This window comes from Spermophilus citellus (assembly GCF_964194105.1).
Source record: "Spermophilus citellus genome assembly, chromosome: 5".
NCBI lineage: Eukaryota > Metazoa > Chordata > Mammalia > Rodentia > Sciuridae > Spermophilus > Spermophilus citellus.
In genome coordinates this window covers 144,354,267-144,371,627 of record NC_138186.1, presented here as the reverse complement: position 1 = coordinate 144,371,627, position 17,361 = coordinate 144,354,267, and the positions used below count along the sequence as shown (strand labels likewise).

Here is a 17,361-nt window from a genome sequence, read left to right as displayed (position 1 = left end):
GTTTGATTTCATCCATTTATTGATTCTTGATTTTACTTCTTACACTATAGAAGTCTTGTTGAAGAAGTTAGTTCCTAAGCCAATATGTTGTAGATTTGGGCCTACTTTTTCTTCTATTAGGTACAGAGTATCTGGTCTAATGCCTAAATTCTTAATCCACTTTGTGTTTTGTGCAGAGGGAGAGATAGGGGTCTAATTTCATTGTATTATATATGAATTTCCAGTTTTTCCCAGCACCATTTGTTGAAGGAGCTATTTCTTCTCCAATGTATGTTTTTGACACCTTTGTCTGGTATGAGATAACTGTATTTATGTGGGTTTGTCTCTGTGTCTTCTATTCTGTACCATTAGTCTACATGTCTGTTTTGGGGCCAATGCTTTTGTTTTTGTTACTAAAGCTCTATAATATAATTGAAGGTCTGGTATTGTAATGTCTCCTGCTTCACCTTTCTTGCTAAGCATTGCTTTGGCTATTCTGGGCCTCTTATTTTTCCAAATGAATTTCATGACTACTTTTTCTATTTCTATAAAAAATTTCATTATAACTTAATAGAAATTGCATTAAATATGTATAGTACTTTTGGTAGTACGGCCATTTTGACAATATTAATTCTGCTTATCTAAGAACACGGGAGATCTTTCTATCTTCTAAGGTCTTCTTTGATTTCTTCTTTAGTATTCTGTAGTTCTCACTATAGAGAGCTTTCACCTCTTTTGTTAGATTGATTCCCACCACCACCACCCACTTTTTTTAAGGCTATTGTGAGTGGGATAGTTTTCCTAATTCTCTTTCAGTTGATTCATCAATAAAGTATAGAAATTCAATTGATTTGTGGTTGTTAATTTTGTATCCTGCTACTTTGCTGAACTTATTCAAGAGTCCTAGGAGTTTTCTGATAGAATTTTTTTTTTTGGCTCTTCTAAATATAGAATCATGCCATGGGCAAATAGAGATTGTTTGAGCTCTTCTTTTCCTATTCATATCCCTTTACTTTCTTTCTTTTGTCTAATTGCTCTGGATAGAGTTTCCAGGACTATGTTGAACAGAAGTGGTGAAAGAGGGCATTCTTTTCTTGTTCCAGTTTTAAAAAGAAATGATTTCAATTTTTCTCCATTTACTATGTTGCTAGCCTTCAGTTTAACGTACATAGATAGCTTTTACAATATTAAGGTATGTTCCTACTATCCCTAGTTTTTCTAGTGTTTTGAACACGAATGGATGTTGAACTTTGTAAAATGCTTTTTCTGCATCTCTTGAGATTCTTGTCTTTAAGTCTATTGATGTGATGAATTATGTTTATTGATTTCTGTATTTAGTATGTTCATCAGGGATATTGGTCTGAAGTTTTCCTTCCTTGATATATCTTTGTCTGGTTTTGATGTCAGAGTAATACTAGCTTCATAGAATGAGTTTAGAAGGGTTTCCTCCTTTTCTATTTCATGGAATAAATTGAGTAGGATTGTTGTTAATTCTTATTTGAAGATCTGATAGAACTCGCCGGAGAATCCATCTGGTCCTGGGCTTTTCTTTGTTGGTAGGCTTTTGATGGTGTCTTCCACTTAATTGCTTGAAATTGATCTGTTTAAATTTTATGTGTCCTCCTGATTCAGTTTGTATAGTTCATATGTCTCTAGAAATTTGGCTTCAAGATTTCTATTTTATTATAGTATAAATTTTCAAAATAGTTTCTGATTATCACTTGTATTCCTTTAGTGCCCACTGTGGCATTCCCTTTTTTCATCATAAATTTTTAGTACTTTGAGTTCTCTCTCTCTTTGTCTTCATTATCTTGGCAAGGGCTTATCACTTTTATTTTTTTCCCAAAGAATCAACTTTTTGTTTCATAGAATTTTTTAATTTCAATTTTATTGATTTCAGTTCTGATTTTAACTATTTCCTGTCTTTTGCTTTTCATGTTGATTTGTTGTTCTTTTTCTATAGCTTTAAGATGTAATGTTAAGTGATCTATGAGCAATTTCTATTCTTTTAATGAATGAGCTCAATGCAATGAACTTTCTTTTTAGAACTTCCTGAATAGTGTCCCAGAGATTTTAATATCTTGTATTGCTATTCTCATTTACCTCTAAGTATTTTTTATTTCCTCCCTTATTTCTTCTGCTATCCATTCATCAATCAATCATATATTATTTAGTCTCCAGGTGTTAGAGTAGCTTCTATTTTTTATTTTATCATTAATTTCTAATTTCATTCTATTATGCTCTAAATAGAATGCAAGGTATTGTCTCTCTCTCTCTTTTTTTTTTTTTTTGGTATTTGCTAAGAGTTGCTTTGTGATCTAAGATATGTTCTAGTTTAGTGAAAGACCCATTACTGCTGATAAGTCATGATGGATAAAATATTTTATATATGTCTATTAAGTCCAAATTATTATGTATTATTTGGTTCTATATCTTCTCTATTTAATTTTTGTTTGAAAGATCTATCCACTGGTGAGAAAACCAGGTGAAACTCACTCAGTATTATTGTGCTTTGGTCTATTTAATTCTTCAAATTGAGAAAGGGTTGTTTGATGTACGTAGATGCTCCATTGTTTGGGGCATAAATATTTACTAATGTTACATCCTGTTGATGTATAATTCCATTAACCAGTATGTAATGGCCTTCTTTGTCCCTTCTGATTTACTCTGGCTTGAAGTCCACTTGATCCAATATGAGGATAGAAACCCCTGCTTGTTTATGAGATCCATGTAAATGATACGTTTTCCCCCTATCATTTTACCTTCAGTTTTTGGATGTCTTTGCCTATGAGGTGAATCTCTTAGAGACAGCATAACATATTATTGGTTCCTGTTTTTTTAATCCAATCTGCCAATCTATGTTTTTTGATTGATGAGCTTAGGCCACTTACATTAATTATTATTGAGAAAAGATTTTCATTTACTGTCATTTTGATTTATTTCTGGTTTTTAATTTGAATTAATTTCTCCATTGATTAGCTATTCTTCTAGCATAGTTTCTCTCTTTGCTGTTTTTCACTTTTGTTTTTCATTTCTTCCTCATAAAATATTTTATTAAATGTTTTGTAGTGCAGGTTTTCTTGTTGTGAATTCTTTTAACTTTTGTTTATTATAAATATTTCATTTCATTGTCACTTCTGAAGCTTGATTTTGCTGGGCATATCTCTTCTCTTAATAGGTAGCCACTAAATTATAAAGTAGTCTTATTTTCTATTGCATTTTAGAATATTTAAATTGAATCTATATGTAGACTGATAGCAATATAAAAAAACACAAATGCCTCAATTATAATTTTTACTGTACAAGTAATCAACTTAAAAATAATTGGGAAGATATAAAATTTTAAAAACTAAAAATGCAAAGATATTTATTTGTTACCATTAAGTGACTGGTAATAAATACATGAGATGTTTTAAGTAACATAGAATATACATGTACATTGAAAGAAGTAGACTATCCAATGTTGAATTACACCATTAACAACAATGGTCTTTGTGTTGTGGAATTTGAGCTTATTAAATTAAACTGTAGCCTTCAGGTGGAATAGTTTGGGATCATCAGTTAGGTATCCTTGAATTGAACTTGGAATAGTTATTATTTATTTATTTGTACTGATGATGGAACCCAAGGGTGCTATACCACTGAGTAACATCACCATTCCTTTTAATTTTGGGGTTTTTTTTGAGACAGGTCTTGTGAAGTTATCCAGACTGGCCTCAATCTTGTAATCCTTCTGCCGCAGCCTCCCAAATTGCTGGGATTATCAGAATGTGCCAGAATGCCCATACGAATAGCTATCATTTCTTCAAGAACATCTCAAAATAACACTTTACTGTAAGATGAACTTTGACATTACTATCTGATTTGAAAGCAGATTCTCCCTAATCAGTAGCACAGAAAACTATGTGAGTTCAAAAGGTCTTTAATGTCAAAGGGAACTTATTCAATTCAAAGACACAGCTATGTTTACAATATCCCAGAAACTTTATTCTTCACTCTCTCACACTCACAGGTATACACTAGGGGTCACAGATTGAAACTTAGTAAGTGTGATGCCCATTTTTTTTATCTTAAATTCCATGCTTTTTTCATTGTACCACACTGCAACATTTTAGAATAGTCAAAAAGGGGAAGAAATGAAAAAGAAAGAAAGAAAATTACAATACTTAAAAATAATTTTTAATGGAAAAAAATAGAAATATTTGATTGATGCTACCTTAAATAGGCCTTTAGATTTTCACTTGGGAACCTGAAAAATACATTTAAAATGACAGAGATTTCTATTATCATTATAATATTTTATAAATAATTAGTAATATAGATGTCAGCAGGTAAGTTATAGCTGAATTGTTGGGTGGACATGAATTGTAAATCGCATCCTTCATGTACCACCTCCCAAACAGTGACGTTGTTAAGATAGGCTCAGAAGATCCACCCTTGTTTATCAAACGCCCATCTTTTAGCACCTAAAGAGAAAGTAAGCAAAGTACAGTCAGCTTTATTAAAACACGTATTGCAATTGAACTAATAATTTTGAAACCACCCTAGGTAAAGTGTTGATCAAGTCATTCCTGCTCTGGAAAGAGGAACAGACAGGATTGGCAGGATAGCTATTTACATATAATGAAAACTAGGGCAATTAAGAGGGTTCATGATTTCAGTTTCAAGTATTGAATGTGATCATTAATGAAAAGTCAATATCAGCAGCAGCAGAAATGATTCATTGGGTTGAATCATTGCAAGAAAATAAGGAAATAGAGCACATTTTTCCCTTAAGCAACTGAGAAGTTGGTGGTAAAACTGAGCAGATTCTAACCATAGAGAAATCTTATATTAATATATTGGAGAGGAAAACAGATAAGAACTTAGGAAGTCTCAGGAAAAAAAGCTGGCTTGGTCTACTTGCCAGAATGAGATACAATCTAGGAAAAGAAGTTAGGATTTTTTTTTTCCTACAGCTGTATGGCAGAGAAACATTATGGGAAATGGAAATCTGAGCAGCAAAGGTTCATTCTGGTTTGGAAGTGTTTGTGACAGGCCTAGGCAATGTGCTTTTATTCTCTAGATGAGTTAGAGCCACTGGTGTGCTGGAGCCACTGAGGTATAGGTTCACAAGAACCGGTTGTTAAATTTCCAGAAACAGTCACAGGTGTTGTTAAGTCAACTTTGTTAGTCAGTTTCCTGTTACTATAACAAAATACCTAAGATAATTAAGAGAAAAGATTTATTTTGGCTCATGGTTTTGAAGGTCCCAGATCAAAATGGTTTGTGCCTCTGAGGGGAAGCACATCATGGCAGGAGTGCGTGGTGGAGCAAAACTGCTTACATCACAGAGTCAAGGACACACCCACAATGGCCTGAGGACTTCCCATAGGCCACTCGTCCTGCAGGGTCTACAACATCCCAATAGTGCCAGCCTGGGCACCAAGTCTGGAAACCTTTGGGGGGCACTTCTCCAAATCATAGCACCAGCCATTTTAGAAGTTGATCATGGTGAGAATAGTTACACCAAAATAATTTGCAAATGCCAGAAATCAGAGCTTTTCCCTTTTCTTCCTCAGAAAGCAAGTTGTTGAAATTTATATCCCACTATTGTCTAGAGCTCAAGATTAGTGAAGAAAAGAATAAATCATACAGTCAGAAAAAAAAAGAAAGAAACCGATCAGCTGGGAAAAGACAGTTTGAACAAGGTTGAAGTTGGGAACTGGGAGAACATATTTTATAACTGGAAGTAGAAAAAAAAATATCCTAGAAGACAATTGTGAAATTTCATTTAATTTTATGCAATGTGTGAATGTAAAGTTAATATAACTATTTCACAAGAAGATTCTTTAACCCTAGTGCTTCCTGTCTTTCCCATTTGGTCATGAAGCTTTTTTTTTCTTTAATTGATTTTTTAAAAATAAATGACAGAAGAATGCATTACAATTCTTATTACACATATACAGCGCAATTTTTCATATCTCTGGTTATATATAAAGTTGACACCAATTCGCGTCTTCATACATGTATTTTGGATAATGATCTCTATCACATTCCATCATCCTTGCTAATCCCCTGCCCCCTCCCTTTCCCTCCCACCCCTCTGCCCTATCTAGTATTCATCTATTTCTCTCTCATGTTCCCCCTCCCTACCCCACTATGAGTCAGCCTCCTTATAGGGATTGGCTAACTTCACTTAGCATTATCTTCTCCAAAGCCATCCATTTACCTGCAAATGCCATATTTCTATTCTCTAGAAGACAATTCTTATGCTTCACTATTCACAAACTGCTTTCATGTGCATTATCATACTGCATCTTAACCAAGTCAGTGAGGATAAAAGGATCTTTTCCTCTTCCATAAGAATTCAGAGGTTAAGTGGCTTTCTTGAGGTTATATAACTAGTTAGTTGCTAAGGTCAGACTTCATTCTTGCTGTCAGCAAGAAGTCTGACTTGCCTGTGGTACTAGAGCAAGACATTTTGACACTTGTGGGCATGGTCAAGAATACTCCACCTTCTTAGAGTAAAACTAGAGTAGTGGAGGGGAAAAGATACTTACCAAGTATGTTAAAATTTCTCCAAAATGGGCGTCTAAGATAATAAGTAAATGTTTTCCCAGTGAGTGTTTACTGGTCAATGGAACTGGACAAATGCTCAAGAAGACATTGTGAGCATAGCTGATATGAAATATCTGTCATCTACAATATTATAACTGGTCTCTCCAGAAATAATATATTAACAGAAGGGCCATGCTTTTCAAGGTTAACAGAGAAAGAACTGAACAAATCAAGAAGTGCTTACTGTTTGTTTGGCTCTTTGAAGAAAACTAGTCACTCTAATCCTACCTGGTCTTTGGATCAAGCAGAGAAACACATTATCTCCTGGAATCTTTTCCATGAACGCCCAACCAGCCTTGTATTAATTCTGTTTGGACTCTTCAGGAGACTGTCTAGTGCAAAGCCTTCTTGAAAGGATAGTTCACTGTTCTCCAGTAACTATTTTCAAAAATAATTAATGGATGTTCTCTTTCATCCATCTTCTGAGTTTAGTTAGTATTTGTTCCTTAGAATCTGTCATATTTCAGGGAAATTCATGCCACTTTGAATCTGCACCCTGACTGTAGCAGTCCCTACCTGCTATACCAAAGACCTTGTCTGTCAAGGGCCTTTTATATGTCTTTCCTGATCTAATTCAATCTGTATCTCATTTTTTCTTTCTGAAAATGAGCTGGAGTAGGTTAAGTAAGATACAAATGATAATTATATTGTAAGTTCCTAATTTAAAGGATAGGGGCCCTTCCTTTCTTCCTTTCTTCCTTCCCTTTCTTCTTCCTTCCTCCTTTTCTTTCCCCCTCCCTCCTTCCCTCTCTCACATCCAGAGATGGGTAACAGAATGACCCCCAAAGAATGACTAAGTTTAGAGTTGAGCCCTACATATCCTATGAGTTCAACAATTTAACATTTAGACTTTGGTATCATTCTCTAACTGCTCCTAATTCTCTGACACCAGTTGGGATGAAAATGTTAAAACAAAGAAATAAAATGGTTACAGACAAAGTTCTTGATATTCTCAAATTCCTCTTCGACTGTTTCCATCCAACTTTTTCAAATTCCACATTCTGATGTGTGGTCCAGAGTGAATGAAACGGCATTTCTGCCTTCAGATCTTTAACCTAGTCTAGAAAATTCTAGCATTTTTTATTCTTTCCCCTTGGATGAGGTGGTTTCATGAGTTTTAATTCTCAGTCCTAATCTGGGACAGTTCCTCAGGGCAGGGGTTGGAGTGAGGGAGTCTATGTTTGTATGTCATAGAAAAAATATCAAAGTAGTACATGGAAAATTCGATTGTGTGTGCTCAGTTGCTGGAAGCCTGCAGGATTTGATGTACCAGTAGGGCTAGACTTCACTCAGCTATGAGACTCTGCTTTCCTCTTGTACTCCCTTGAAGTGAGCTCAGATATTTTCAGTTCATCTATGCTTATTTCTGCCAGTCCAGCCACCTTTCAGCTACTGGAATTTGGACTCCAGACTCCTCACTTCAGATCTGATCACGATTTTCTATAGTTGGCTGTTAAGTTTATTAATTGTCTAGTGAGAGTCAACCTAACCAGGTTCTATAGCAGTCAAGGATTCCTGTTTTCTGGATTTCACAGTCTTAAGCCTGCATTATATGTTAAACTGTTGGCTTCACAGAATTATCTTTTATAAATATGATATTTTCCAATCTGATAATGTGCAAAAATATAGACATGTGACATGACCACTAGAAATCTGCAATTCTAATGCCTTCTTTGCCCAATACCTTGGATGAGTTAACTTAGATTCTTATTTCCCCTAATAGAACATGCAATGACTCCAGCCTACTCACTGAAACCCTGCCACTGGTTGCCACAGTTCAAAGATGACATTAATTGGTAGAGTATATGTATGTGTATGACCATGTGTGTGTGCATGTTTTATACTAGCTAATGTAAACCTGCAGTCATAATTCTGATTTGAGTGTAGCTTCTTTTGTGAATTAATTGTTTAAGCACTACAATTTATAAAATAAATGTCCAGCTTTCAGCTTGTCTCCAACTGCGACCAAAGAAAATGGCAATCTAGAAACAAAAATCCTTCAATAAATAGTGACTTCAGCTCATAGGTTCTACATTGCTCCTGTGGCTTGCTGTGCTTGATGAGACATGTGTAAATACGCACACAGTGGGTTGCAAAGACCCTTGTCTTTGCAACTAGTCCAAAGTGACTTTTCCTTTTTATGCTCTTGGACTCATTTGACTAAAATGTGAAGAAGTCCATCTTTGGTGAAAGATTAGAGACCACAAGGAGAGATGGCCCTAATCATGCCAGCTCTTCAACACAATCCCATGACAAACTAGTCAGCCCCAATCAACCCACTACCTAGTGACAGAAATAATGAGGTTAGCCAACCTCAGCTGAGCCCATCTCAAACAAGAAAAACAGGCTGTCTACACCCAGTTCAAACTGACAACCCACAAAATCAGGGCTAGGTAAAGAGCCATTGTCTAGAGATGTTATATGTTTTAAGGAATTTCATTGCACAGTAAATGTTAATTGATCAAGTCACCATAGCAACTGTCACAGCTTGTTTGACTTGGCTTCAGAGAAAGAGAAGATGGAAATACTCTTGAAATCCTCTTACCTCAAATTTTCCAGGTGCCAGGCGAATTTCAGAAAGTAGCACTTCAGGAAAAACATACTCTGTTCCAAATGTACCACTAAGGGAGAACATTTCAAATCTTGTAGAAGCAGTTTCTGCTGGCTGTCCACAAGTTTTCAAATCAGCGGTTTTGCATTTCAGCATTGTGCACACCTATGTGGAACAGATGCAGATAAAACACACCTGATATCTCGGTTACTTGTCCCAGAACTGTTGACTGGCTTTTTAACCATAGCAAAGCAAAGCTTCCTTTCTCCATAAAGAGATTGGAATCATATTTTTTTATAATCACCTGCTTTCTTGAAAATGTTAAGCCATTTGAGAACTGATCCATTTCCTGAAAAGCAAGTGAACTGAAAGAAATAAATCAGTTCAGAATTAGACTCAAACCATTACTTTGGTATGGTAGATGATGGCATTAAGTCTGAGGAACTGGGGGATCTTGGGGCCACAATAGTACTGATGCTGAAAGGATGATTAAAGTTTGGACCACTCATGAACCTCACCTCTTTCCATATCCTTCTCTTTAGAAGATAGTAAGGCATAGAGTCTAAGAAAATGCAAACTCATAACCAACATACTAGAAAAAGTCTCAACCTTTAAAATTTGTCATCTGAAGGGAACAAAAAGACTAGGACATCCAATTAGAAGAGGAACTAAGTAAAAACCGCACTCCAACTCATTGTTGGTTTCACAAGTAAAAATAAGACTGTATTCAGATTGTTGGCAAAACCTAATTAAGGAAGACTTCTTGCGTTCACCACAATTGCAAACTAGTTCATCATCAGTCATAGACAATCGTCATGGTAAAATCACTGCTTAAAATGTGCTCAAAGCAAAAAGACCAGATAATACTTAAATATCATAGCAAATACCACATTTGATTAACCCCTGTGTGTGAGTATGTGTGAGAGAAATCCTGTTGGTGCCTTGACAAGAAAGGCACTGGACTTTCCGGAACAAATATTAAAAGTTCACCTGGAATTTACAGACATGTAAACACTCCATTTACTTATGCTTAGATTACCTGCCAGTACTCTCTTTGCCTTCGGCCATGAAGTCCTGTAAAAGCCCCCAGAACGTAGGCTTCATTCTCTTTTTTTTCTAACATTTTGTAGCTTAGATGACAGCATAACTCTTTCTGACAGACTGTAAGGTTTCCTGAATTTTCAAAAAGTTCTGTGAAGTTGAACTGATCGCGGGAAACATTTCCCCCAAAAGTTTTTTTCTGTACTGGGAAGGGTTTGATGGTATTGGCGTAGGCATTCCAGTTGACGGCTGCTGGGTAGTTCGGAGATTTCCGAGGATGTGAATCCACCTCTGAAATGAGGATGCGTCCTGAGTCTGTTTTCATGTCATAGTGATATGTCTTGGGAGAGTGAGGTGCGTAGATACCACTGCCTGGGAATGGAAGACAAGTCTTTTGAAACAATAATGCAGGCGCACGCGCACACACACACACACACACACACACACACACACACACAAATAATTCACCCCTCAGAGTTGGGCGTATGATCCCATCCTCATTTGGGACAATGAGAGGCCATACAGACTTCCTGTGACACTGAACACCCAATGACTTTTTCTATTCTCTCTTGGAAGTAAGTGACTGAAGTACAAGTTTGATGGTCTCATTTACAAATAAATTTAATATGACAGCATTCTTTATTAGCATTATGGAAAATTAAACCAAATATAAAAATATTTGTGTTCCAAGAGTCTCTGAAATGTAGGGAAAGCTAATGCAAAATTCTTTTCCGTTCTCCACTGTGGCAGTTTTCAAATATGTCCAAAAATTATTCAACACTCTTTGAAAGGAAAGTGAGAAAGCGAGAGATGGGTGAGTGAGAAATGAAGGATGGAGACCAGGCAGAGATCCACACAAAGGTTTACTTGTCAAAGCTGACAAATAAAGGCCATTCCTCTACAGAGTAGAGAGGCCCCAGGCCCCCAAAATGTAAGGGGGTTCAGCTTTTAGGGAGTAGGAGTTTGGAGTTGTAGCTGTGGTGCTATGGGATAGGCTCAGGGGTGCTTACATCAGAGCTAGGTGGGTGAGGAATAGCATGGGATTGACTTAGGTTGATGGTACCATGGGGCTTTCCAGAGCAAAAGGGGTTGTGTCCTTCTGGGATTGGCTTAGGATTAAGGTACCGTGGGGTAGGTCACTAATGGGGCGGGGGAGTTTGTGTAAGAGGAAGTACAGGAAAGTGATATTTACCTAATGAGATGGTGGTTAACATTTAAGATGGCTGTGCGAATGTTACATCAATACCCTATACTCTTCTAACCAACAGTGGATCTAATTCCCTTTCCCAAGCCTAGTGATTCCCTTCTGATAAACTAAACTTGGTACAAGTGATGGTGATAACTGGCCATAAATAGCACCATAACTTCTTCCTCCCTCCCTTGCTTTCTGTTTCTGTCTCTCTATGCCTCTCTTCTCTACTCTCTCAATTCTTGCCCTGCAGGAAGTACATTTCTATGTCACAAGGATACATTTATTACAAAGTCCTATGGACAGGCATGTGGCAAGAAATGAGGGCCTCTTGCCAACACCCACTGAGGAACTGAGAGTTCCTACTGAGGGTGGTGTGAGCCAGCTATGCTGGACACAGACTCACCTTCAGATGACTGGCTAGACAGCCAACTGCTTGATGTAACCTGAGACAAGAATGATCTGAAGCCACCCAGCTAACCCCTGCCAAATTCCCGATAAACAGAAGCTGTGCAATAATGCATGTTTGTTGTTTTAAGTCACATTTATGTTTAACTTTTAAGGTAATTTATTATATGGCAGCCTTATATTAATAAGCCTCTGACTTTGCAAGTTTAAAACACATCTCTGTTTAGTTCCCTGTTGGTGCCTTTGGGGAAACTTTAGCAAATTATTTGTGCTGTCTCTTAGTTAGTAAATTGGGATGTAATATTCTCATACAGAGTTGTAATGATTACACGAAATAATACAGGTAAAGTTTTATCATAACCATAACTAACAAATCTGCCCTAGCTTTTCTTTTAAAAGGAGGATGGACGTAGTGAGAAGTTTCACCCAAAAAGCAAAAAAACAAGGCAGATCATCTCTGAGGCATTAGTTTCTCTATGTGTAGAAGTATACGCTACACATCATACCTGGTTATAAATTACCTGTCATGTTTTGGCCAATCTTATGTGTGTTGGCTGCAAGAAGATTAACTCTCATTCCCATTGCCCAAGCCGAGTGGAATTCAATAGCTGTCAAAAAAGGCAAAACATTCATCCAAGCTGTGGGAAACAGTATGGTATCCACTTGGTGATCTTCTACCAGGGTAACTGCAGGATCGTGGAAGAGTATGTCAAAGCATGTGAAAATGCCAAATGTTCCAAATGTGGTCTTGAAAGTTACTAACTCTGGCTTGTCAGGGGCATCAAACTGAGGCTCCGAGTAGAGATGGTACTATAATAAATGCATAGTATTTAGTACACCAACTAAGACTAGTAATAATATGCATAGTATTTAGTATACCAACTAAGACTTGTTTATAGAAGAGATGACTTATAAAAGCCCTCCAAAGTTAGTAGAAGATTTTGCTAGAGTGGACAACAGGACATATCCTAGAAAGTGAATGAATCTGGCAATCAGAAGTGAATTTCCAAGGCCAATGTAGAGAAATAAGCAACATGTGTCCAGAACATCTCTTTTATCTCCTCTTCTCTCTCTCCTTCTGTCTATCTCTCTGTCTCTCTCTCTGTCTCTCAGGAGCCAAATATCTCCCTAAGAGCCCCCAAAACTATATGCTTCTCAAAAGCTAATGATATGCATTATTCTTCCTGAAGAAAAAGTAGGTCCTAATCTCCATCATGTGGGACTATGCCCCAACTTCCTTAATAATACTCCTCTGGTGCAGGAATCAAAATCAAGAATCAATAAATGGGATGGACTCAAACTAAAAAGTTTCTTCTCAGCAAAAGAAACAGTCTGTGAGGTGAATAGAAGGCCCACATCTTGGGAGCAAATTTTTACCCCTCACACATCAGATAGAGCACTAATCTCTAGGGTATATAAAGAACTTAAAAAGTTAAACACCAAAAAAAGAAACAACCCAATCCATAAATGGGCCAAGGACCCGAAAAGACACTTCTCAGATGATGATATAAAAAATCAATCAACAAATATATGAAAAAATGTTCAACATCTCTAGCAATTAGAGAAAAGCAAATCAAAACAACTCTAAGACTTCATCTCACTCCATTCAGAGTGGCAGCTATTATGCATACAAACAACAGTAAGTGTTGGCAAGGATGTGGGGGAAAAGGTACACTCATACACTGCTGGTGGGACTGCAAACTAGTACAGCCAATATGGAAAGCAGTATGGAGATTTATTGGAAAATTGGGAATGGAACCACCATTTGACCCAGCTATCCCTGTCTTCAGTCTATACCCAAAGGACTTAAAAACAGCATACTACAGGGACACAGCCACATCAATGTTTATAGCAGCACAATTCACAATAGCTAAACTGTGGAACCAACCTAGATGCCCTTCAATAGATGAATGGATTTTAAAAACATGGCATATACACACAATGGAATATTACTGAGCAATAAAAGAGAATAAAATCATGGCATTTGCAGGTAAATGGATGGAGTTAGAGAAGATAATGCTAAGTGAAGTTAGCCAATCATAAATAACCAAATGCCAAATGTGTTCTTTGATATAAGGAGGCTGATTCATATTGGGATAGGGAGAGAGAGCATAGGAGGAATAGACGAACTCTAGATAGGGTGGAGGGGTTGGAGGGAAAAGGAGGGGTCATGGGATTAGAAATGATGGTGGAACATGATGATCATTATTATCCAAAGTACATGTATGAAGACATGAACTGGTGTAAATATACTTTGTATATAACCAGAGATATTTAAAAATTGTGTTCTATATGTGTAATAAGAATTCTAATGCATTACGCTGTCATATATAAATTCAAAATTTTTTTTTTAAATTATATGTTTTAAACTTAAATCTACAAGAAGGTAATTAACTGGTACTGAAAATTGAATATTTGGGGATTTGATAAAAATTTAATTTATGCAAAAAACTAATTCTTACAATTTTGAAGCATGTTCATACCATATCTTTATTAAATGGTATCCACATTACAATCAGCTTTATACCTTTTTCATCAAAATTATTTATTTTATAAACACAAAACCTTATCTCAATCCTGGACCATAATGACACTTCTCTATCAGGTCTCTCTCTACATTTTTTTTTCCAGATCAGTTTTTTTCCTTAGAATTCCACTTTGTTTATTACTCATTTTCACCAAAAATCTCCAATAGTATTGTATTATATAGGGACTAATGCTCAAACTCCTAAACATAATATTCCCCATTCTCATATCTGGCTCTGCTCTCTCTGTCTTACCTTGTGGTAGCGTGCCACCAGCTTTCCTTCTGAATTATACACCACGTTGGTATTATATTGATAATAGCCATTTGACGGACACTTGGAGTCACGAGCATTACATTTCTTTTTGTCTCCAATATTTGCCACAACATAGATAGAGTTGCTCTTGGCCAGGCAGCTTAGTCTTTTTTGTACTGGACTGTGACCAAATCTAAATCAAATTTTAATGAAGACATTTTAATGTTTCAATATATTTAAATCAGTTCATACACAGACAATAACAATAGTAAAGGTCTATGTACAATTGGTGTCAATATAAAAACCACTCAGAGAGAAGGGCATATTTTTTAAAAACACAAATTATACTTAAACTGATGAAGACTTTTTATGCCACATCTATTGCTCCAGCAATTCACTACTCACTTTTCTGCATGATTGTCTCCTCTCTACTAGATTATTCCCAATAGTATACAATATGCTCTAGTACCTTCTAAAGTAGGAGGAAAAAAAAACTCTTTTGACCTTCTATGCCCTTCCTTATATGGCTTTTGTTCTGAGCTCACTCTTACAGCAAGAATCCTCAAGAGAGCTGTCCCTCTTGCAGTCATCAGTTGCTCCTGGCTCATTCTTGTTGGAAGCACTGCAGATGAACTTTCGTTTCTATCATCTGAACTCTCAATAATGCCAACAATGACTCCCAGTCTTACCTGACCTCAAATCTTACTCTACTTATCTACAGGAGTTGACAGAGCTCCACTCTCCTCCTGGAAACGTGTCTCTCTCTCCCTGCACTCACCCTTTTACTCTCTTGCTCATTGACTGCTCTTTTCTGTGTCCTTCACTGGTTCCTCTTCATCTCTTCTACATGTCAACCCTGGAACTTTCTAGTGCTCAAACCTGTTCTCTATTCTTTTCTCTATGTCAATCCACAGATGGACTCTTCTGGAAGTTAAAAATCATCTGTATGTGGACTTCTGATTTTCTATCTTCAGACTTCCATCTGTCCCCTCATGCCAGAGGTGTATATTCAGCTGCCAGGAGGACATCTCCACCTGGGTGACTAAAGGGCAGCACCAACTTAGGATATGGAAAATAGAATTCTTGATCTGCCTCCCCAGACCTGCTGTTCTTGGAGTGCTCCCTGTGTCTGTGAGGGCAATCTCAATCCTCCAGTTGAGAAACTGTAATTCTATTGTTTCAGGTAATGATGCAAAACACTTCCCCTTGCTCTACTTTTTTTTTCATTTTGGTCAAAGTTTGTTCCTTCTATTAGGGACTATGAAAGAGCTATCTATTAACCTTACGGAAGAAGCTATTCCCCAATTTTCACTAGTTCCTGCGGCCACTATGATCTTTGACTCTTCTGCAAATTTGCCACACGTGTTGTTTTTAATGAGAAATGTGGAAGTCAACTATTGACTTTCTTCACAAAAGAAAGGATTTTTTTATATCAGAGACTGATAGTATTCTCTTATTGCAGTTCATTTCTCTAGAGCTAAGAAAAGTCATTTCCCCCATGCTCTTATTCTGATAAACTTCAGAATCATCAGAAGTGCCTAGAAAAAATGTGATATCTAAGATTCTCCACCAAGATCATGACAAAGGAATATTTAATAAATGTAAATGAGGTAGAAGAATGAGGTAAAGAGTGAACAAGAGAGAGCAAAGAGCCAAGCGTGGTGGCACATGCCTATAATCCCAGCAGCTTGGGAGGCTGAGGTGGGAGGATCACAATCTCAAAGGCAGCCTCAGCGATGTAGCAAGGCCCTAAGTAATTTAGCAAGATTGTGTCTCAAAATAAAATATAAAAGGGGCTGGGGATGTGGTGGAGCACCCCTAGATTCAATCCCTGGCACTTAAAAGCAGAGAGAGAGAAAGAGGAAATGAGTTGTGAAAGAGCAAAGAATGAGTGTGTGTGCAATCTGTGTCTAAATCAATCATCTTCTCATCATGCTAGACAGAGGATTTATATATTCAATATATACATATATATTAAATATTTTACATTGGAAGGTTTCTAAGTAACCTCTTTCCAGGGAGATTAGCTCTATGAGCACAGGGAAATGCGGTTTCAAAGCAGAAGGTCTGATGACTCACTAGAAAGTCCATGGGAAGACTTCTCTACCTAGGAAAAAGATAGGACAGATAAACTCTATGAACGTCAAATGTGGTCCCTTCAATGGAGAGCTTGGAATATTTTCCTCTAAGTATAATTTTTCAAAACCTGACACATGTCCAAATATAAACATAATACATACCATAATATGATAAAATAATTTTCCTTTGGTGAACATGTATGCTTTAGACATTACAGCACTTTAGTACAAACAACTAGGATAGCTGAATACCTCTGGGGGTCCTGACATGGAATCCAGTTCACCTTAGGGTCTGGGATATCCTCAAGATAAGGGAAAATGCTTTCCCTGGTAAATTTCCATCCATAAAGTGCATCTTCTGGAGTCACAATGATTTGAGCACCCTGTTCAGAAGCAATCAAATCAAAATTGTTTTTCCATGTGCAAAATTGACAATTCAACCACCAATCTTATTCCAACTCCCTTGTCCCTCCCCAAAATTATAATTTGCAGAAATAAAAGAATACCTGACCGGCTGCTTGCTTAATTGCTGTCTCCAGAATATCTATATTCTTGTTCATGAGGATCAAGGCATCATCCTGAGAAACAGGTATTTCTGTTTCACTTGGCAAAATGACTGCATGTTCATATACTGCAGCTTTAAAAGTATCCGGAGCACAGAAAGGCAGGGTGATCAGGGCAAAAACTACTGCAGAGGTTGGAAAAGAAGAAGTGGACATGGCCAAGGTTGGGTGG

The 17,361-nt window shown here is 36.8% G+C and overlaps 1 protein-coding gene across 2 annotated transcripts; it reads right to left on the bottom strand.

Moving 5' to 3' along the window:
• Positions 1-3,439: 3,439 nt before the first annotated feature.
• On the bottom strand, positions 3,440-17,361 carry VNN2 (vanin 2). Of its 2 annotated transcripts, none has more exons than XM_081295162.1 (7): positions 17,133-17,271; positions 16,911-17,009; positions 14,549-14,741; positions 12,290-12,578; positions 10,170-10,543; positions 9,125-9,295; positions 3,440-4,445 (listed from the first exon to the last, which is right to left on the bottom strand). In XM_081295162.1, the coding sequence occupies exons 2-7, from the start codon at positions 16,979-16,981 to the stop codon at positions 4,269-4,271; spliced, it is 1,275 nt and encodes a 424-aa protein (XP_081151288.1). In that variant the 5' UTR covers positions 16,982-17,009; positions 17,133-17,271; the 3' UTR covers positions 3,440-4,268. The 2 variants fall into 2 exon arrangements, with proteins under 2 accessions (XP_081151288.1, XP_081151287.1); XM_081295161.1 differs by having other exon boundaries at positions 3,442-4,445; positions 16,879-17,009; positions 17,133-17,361.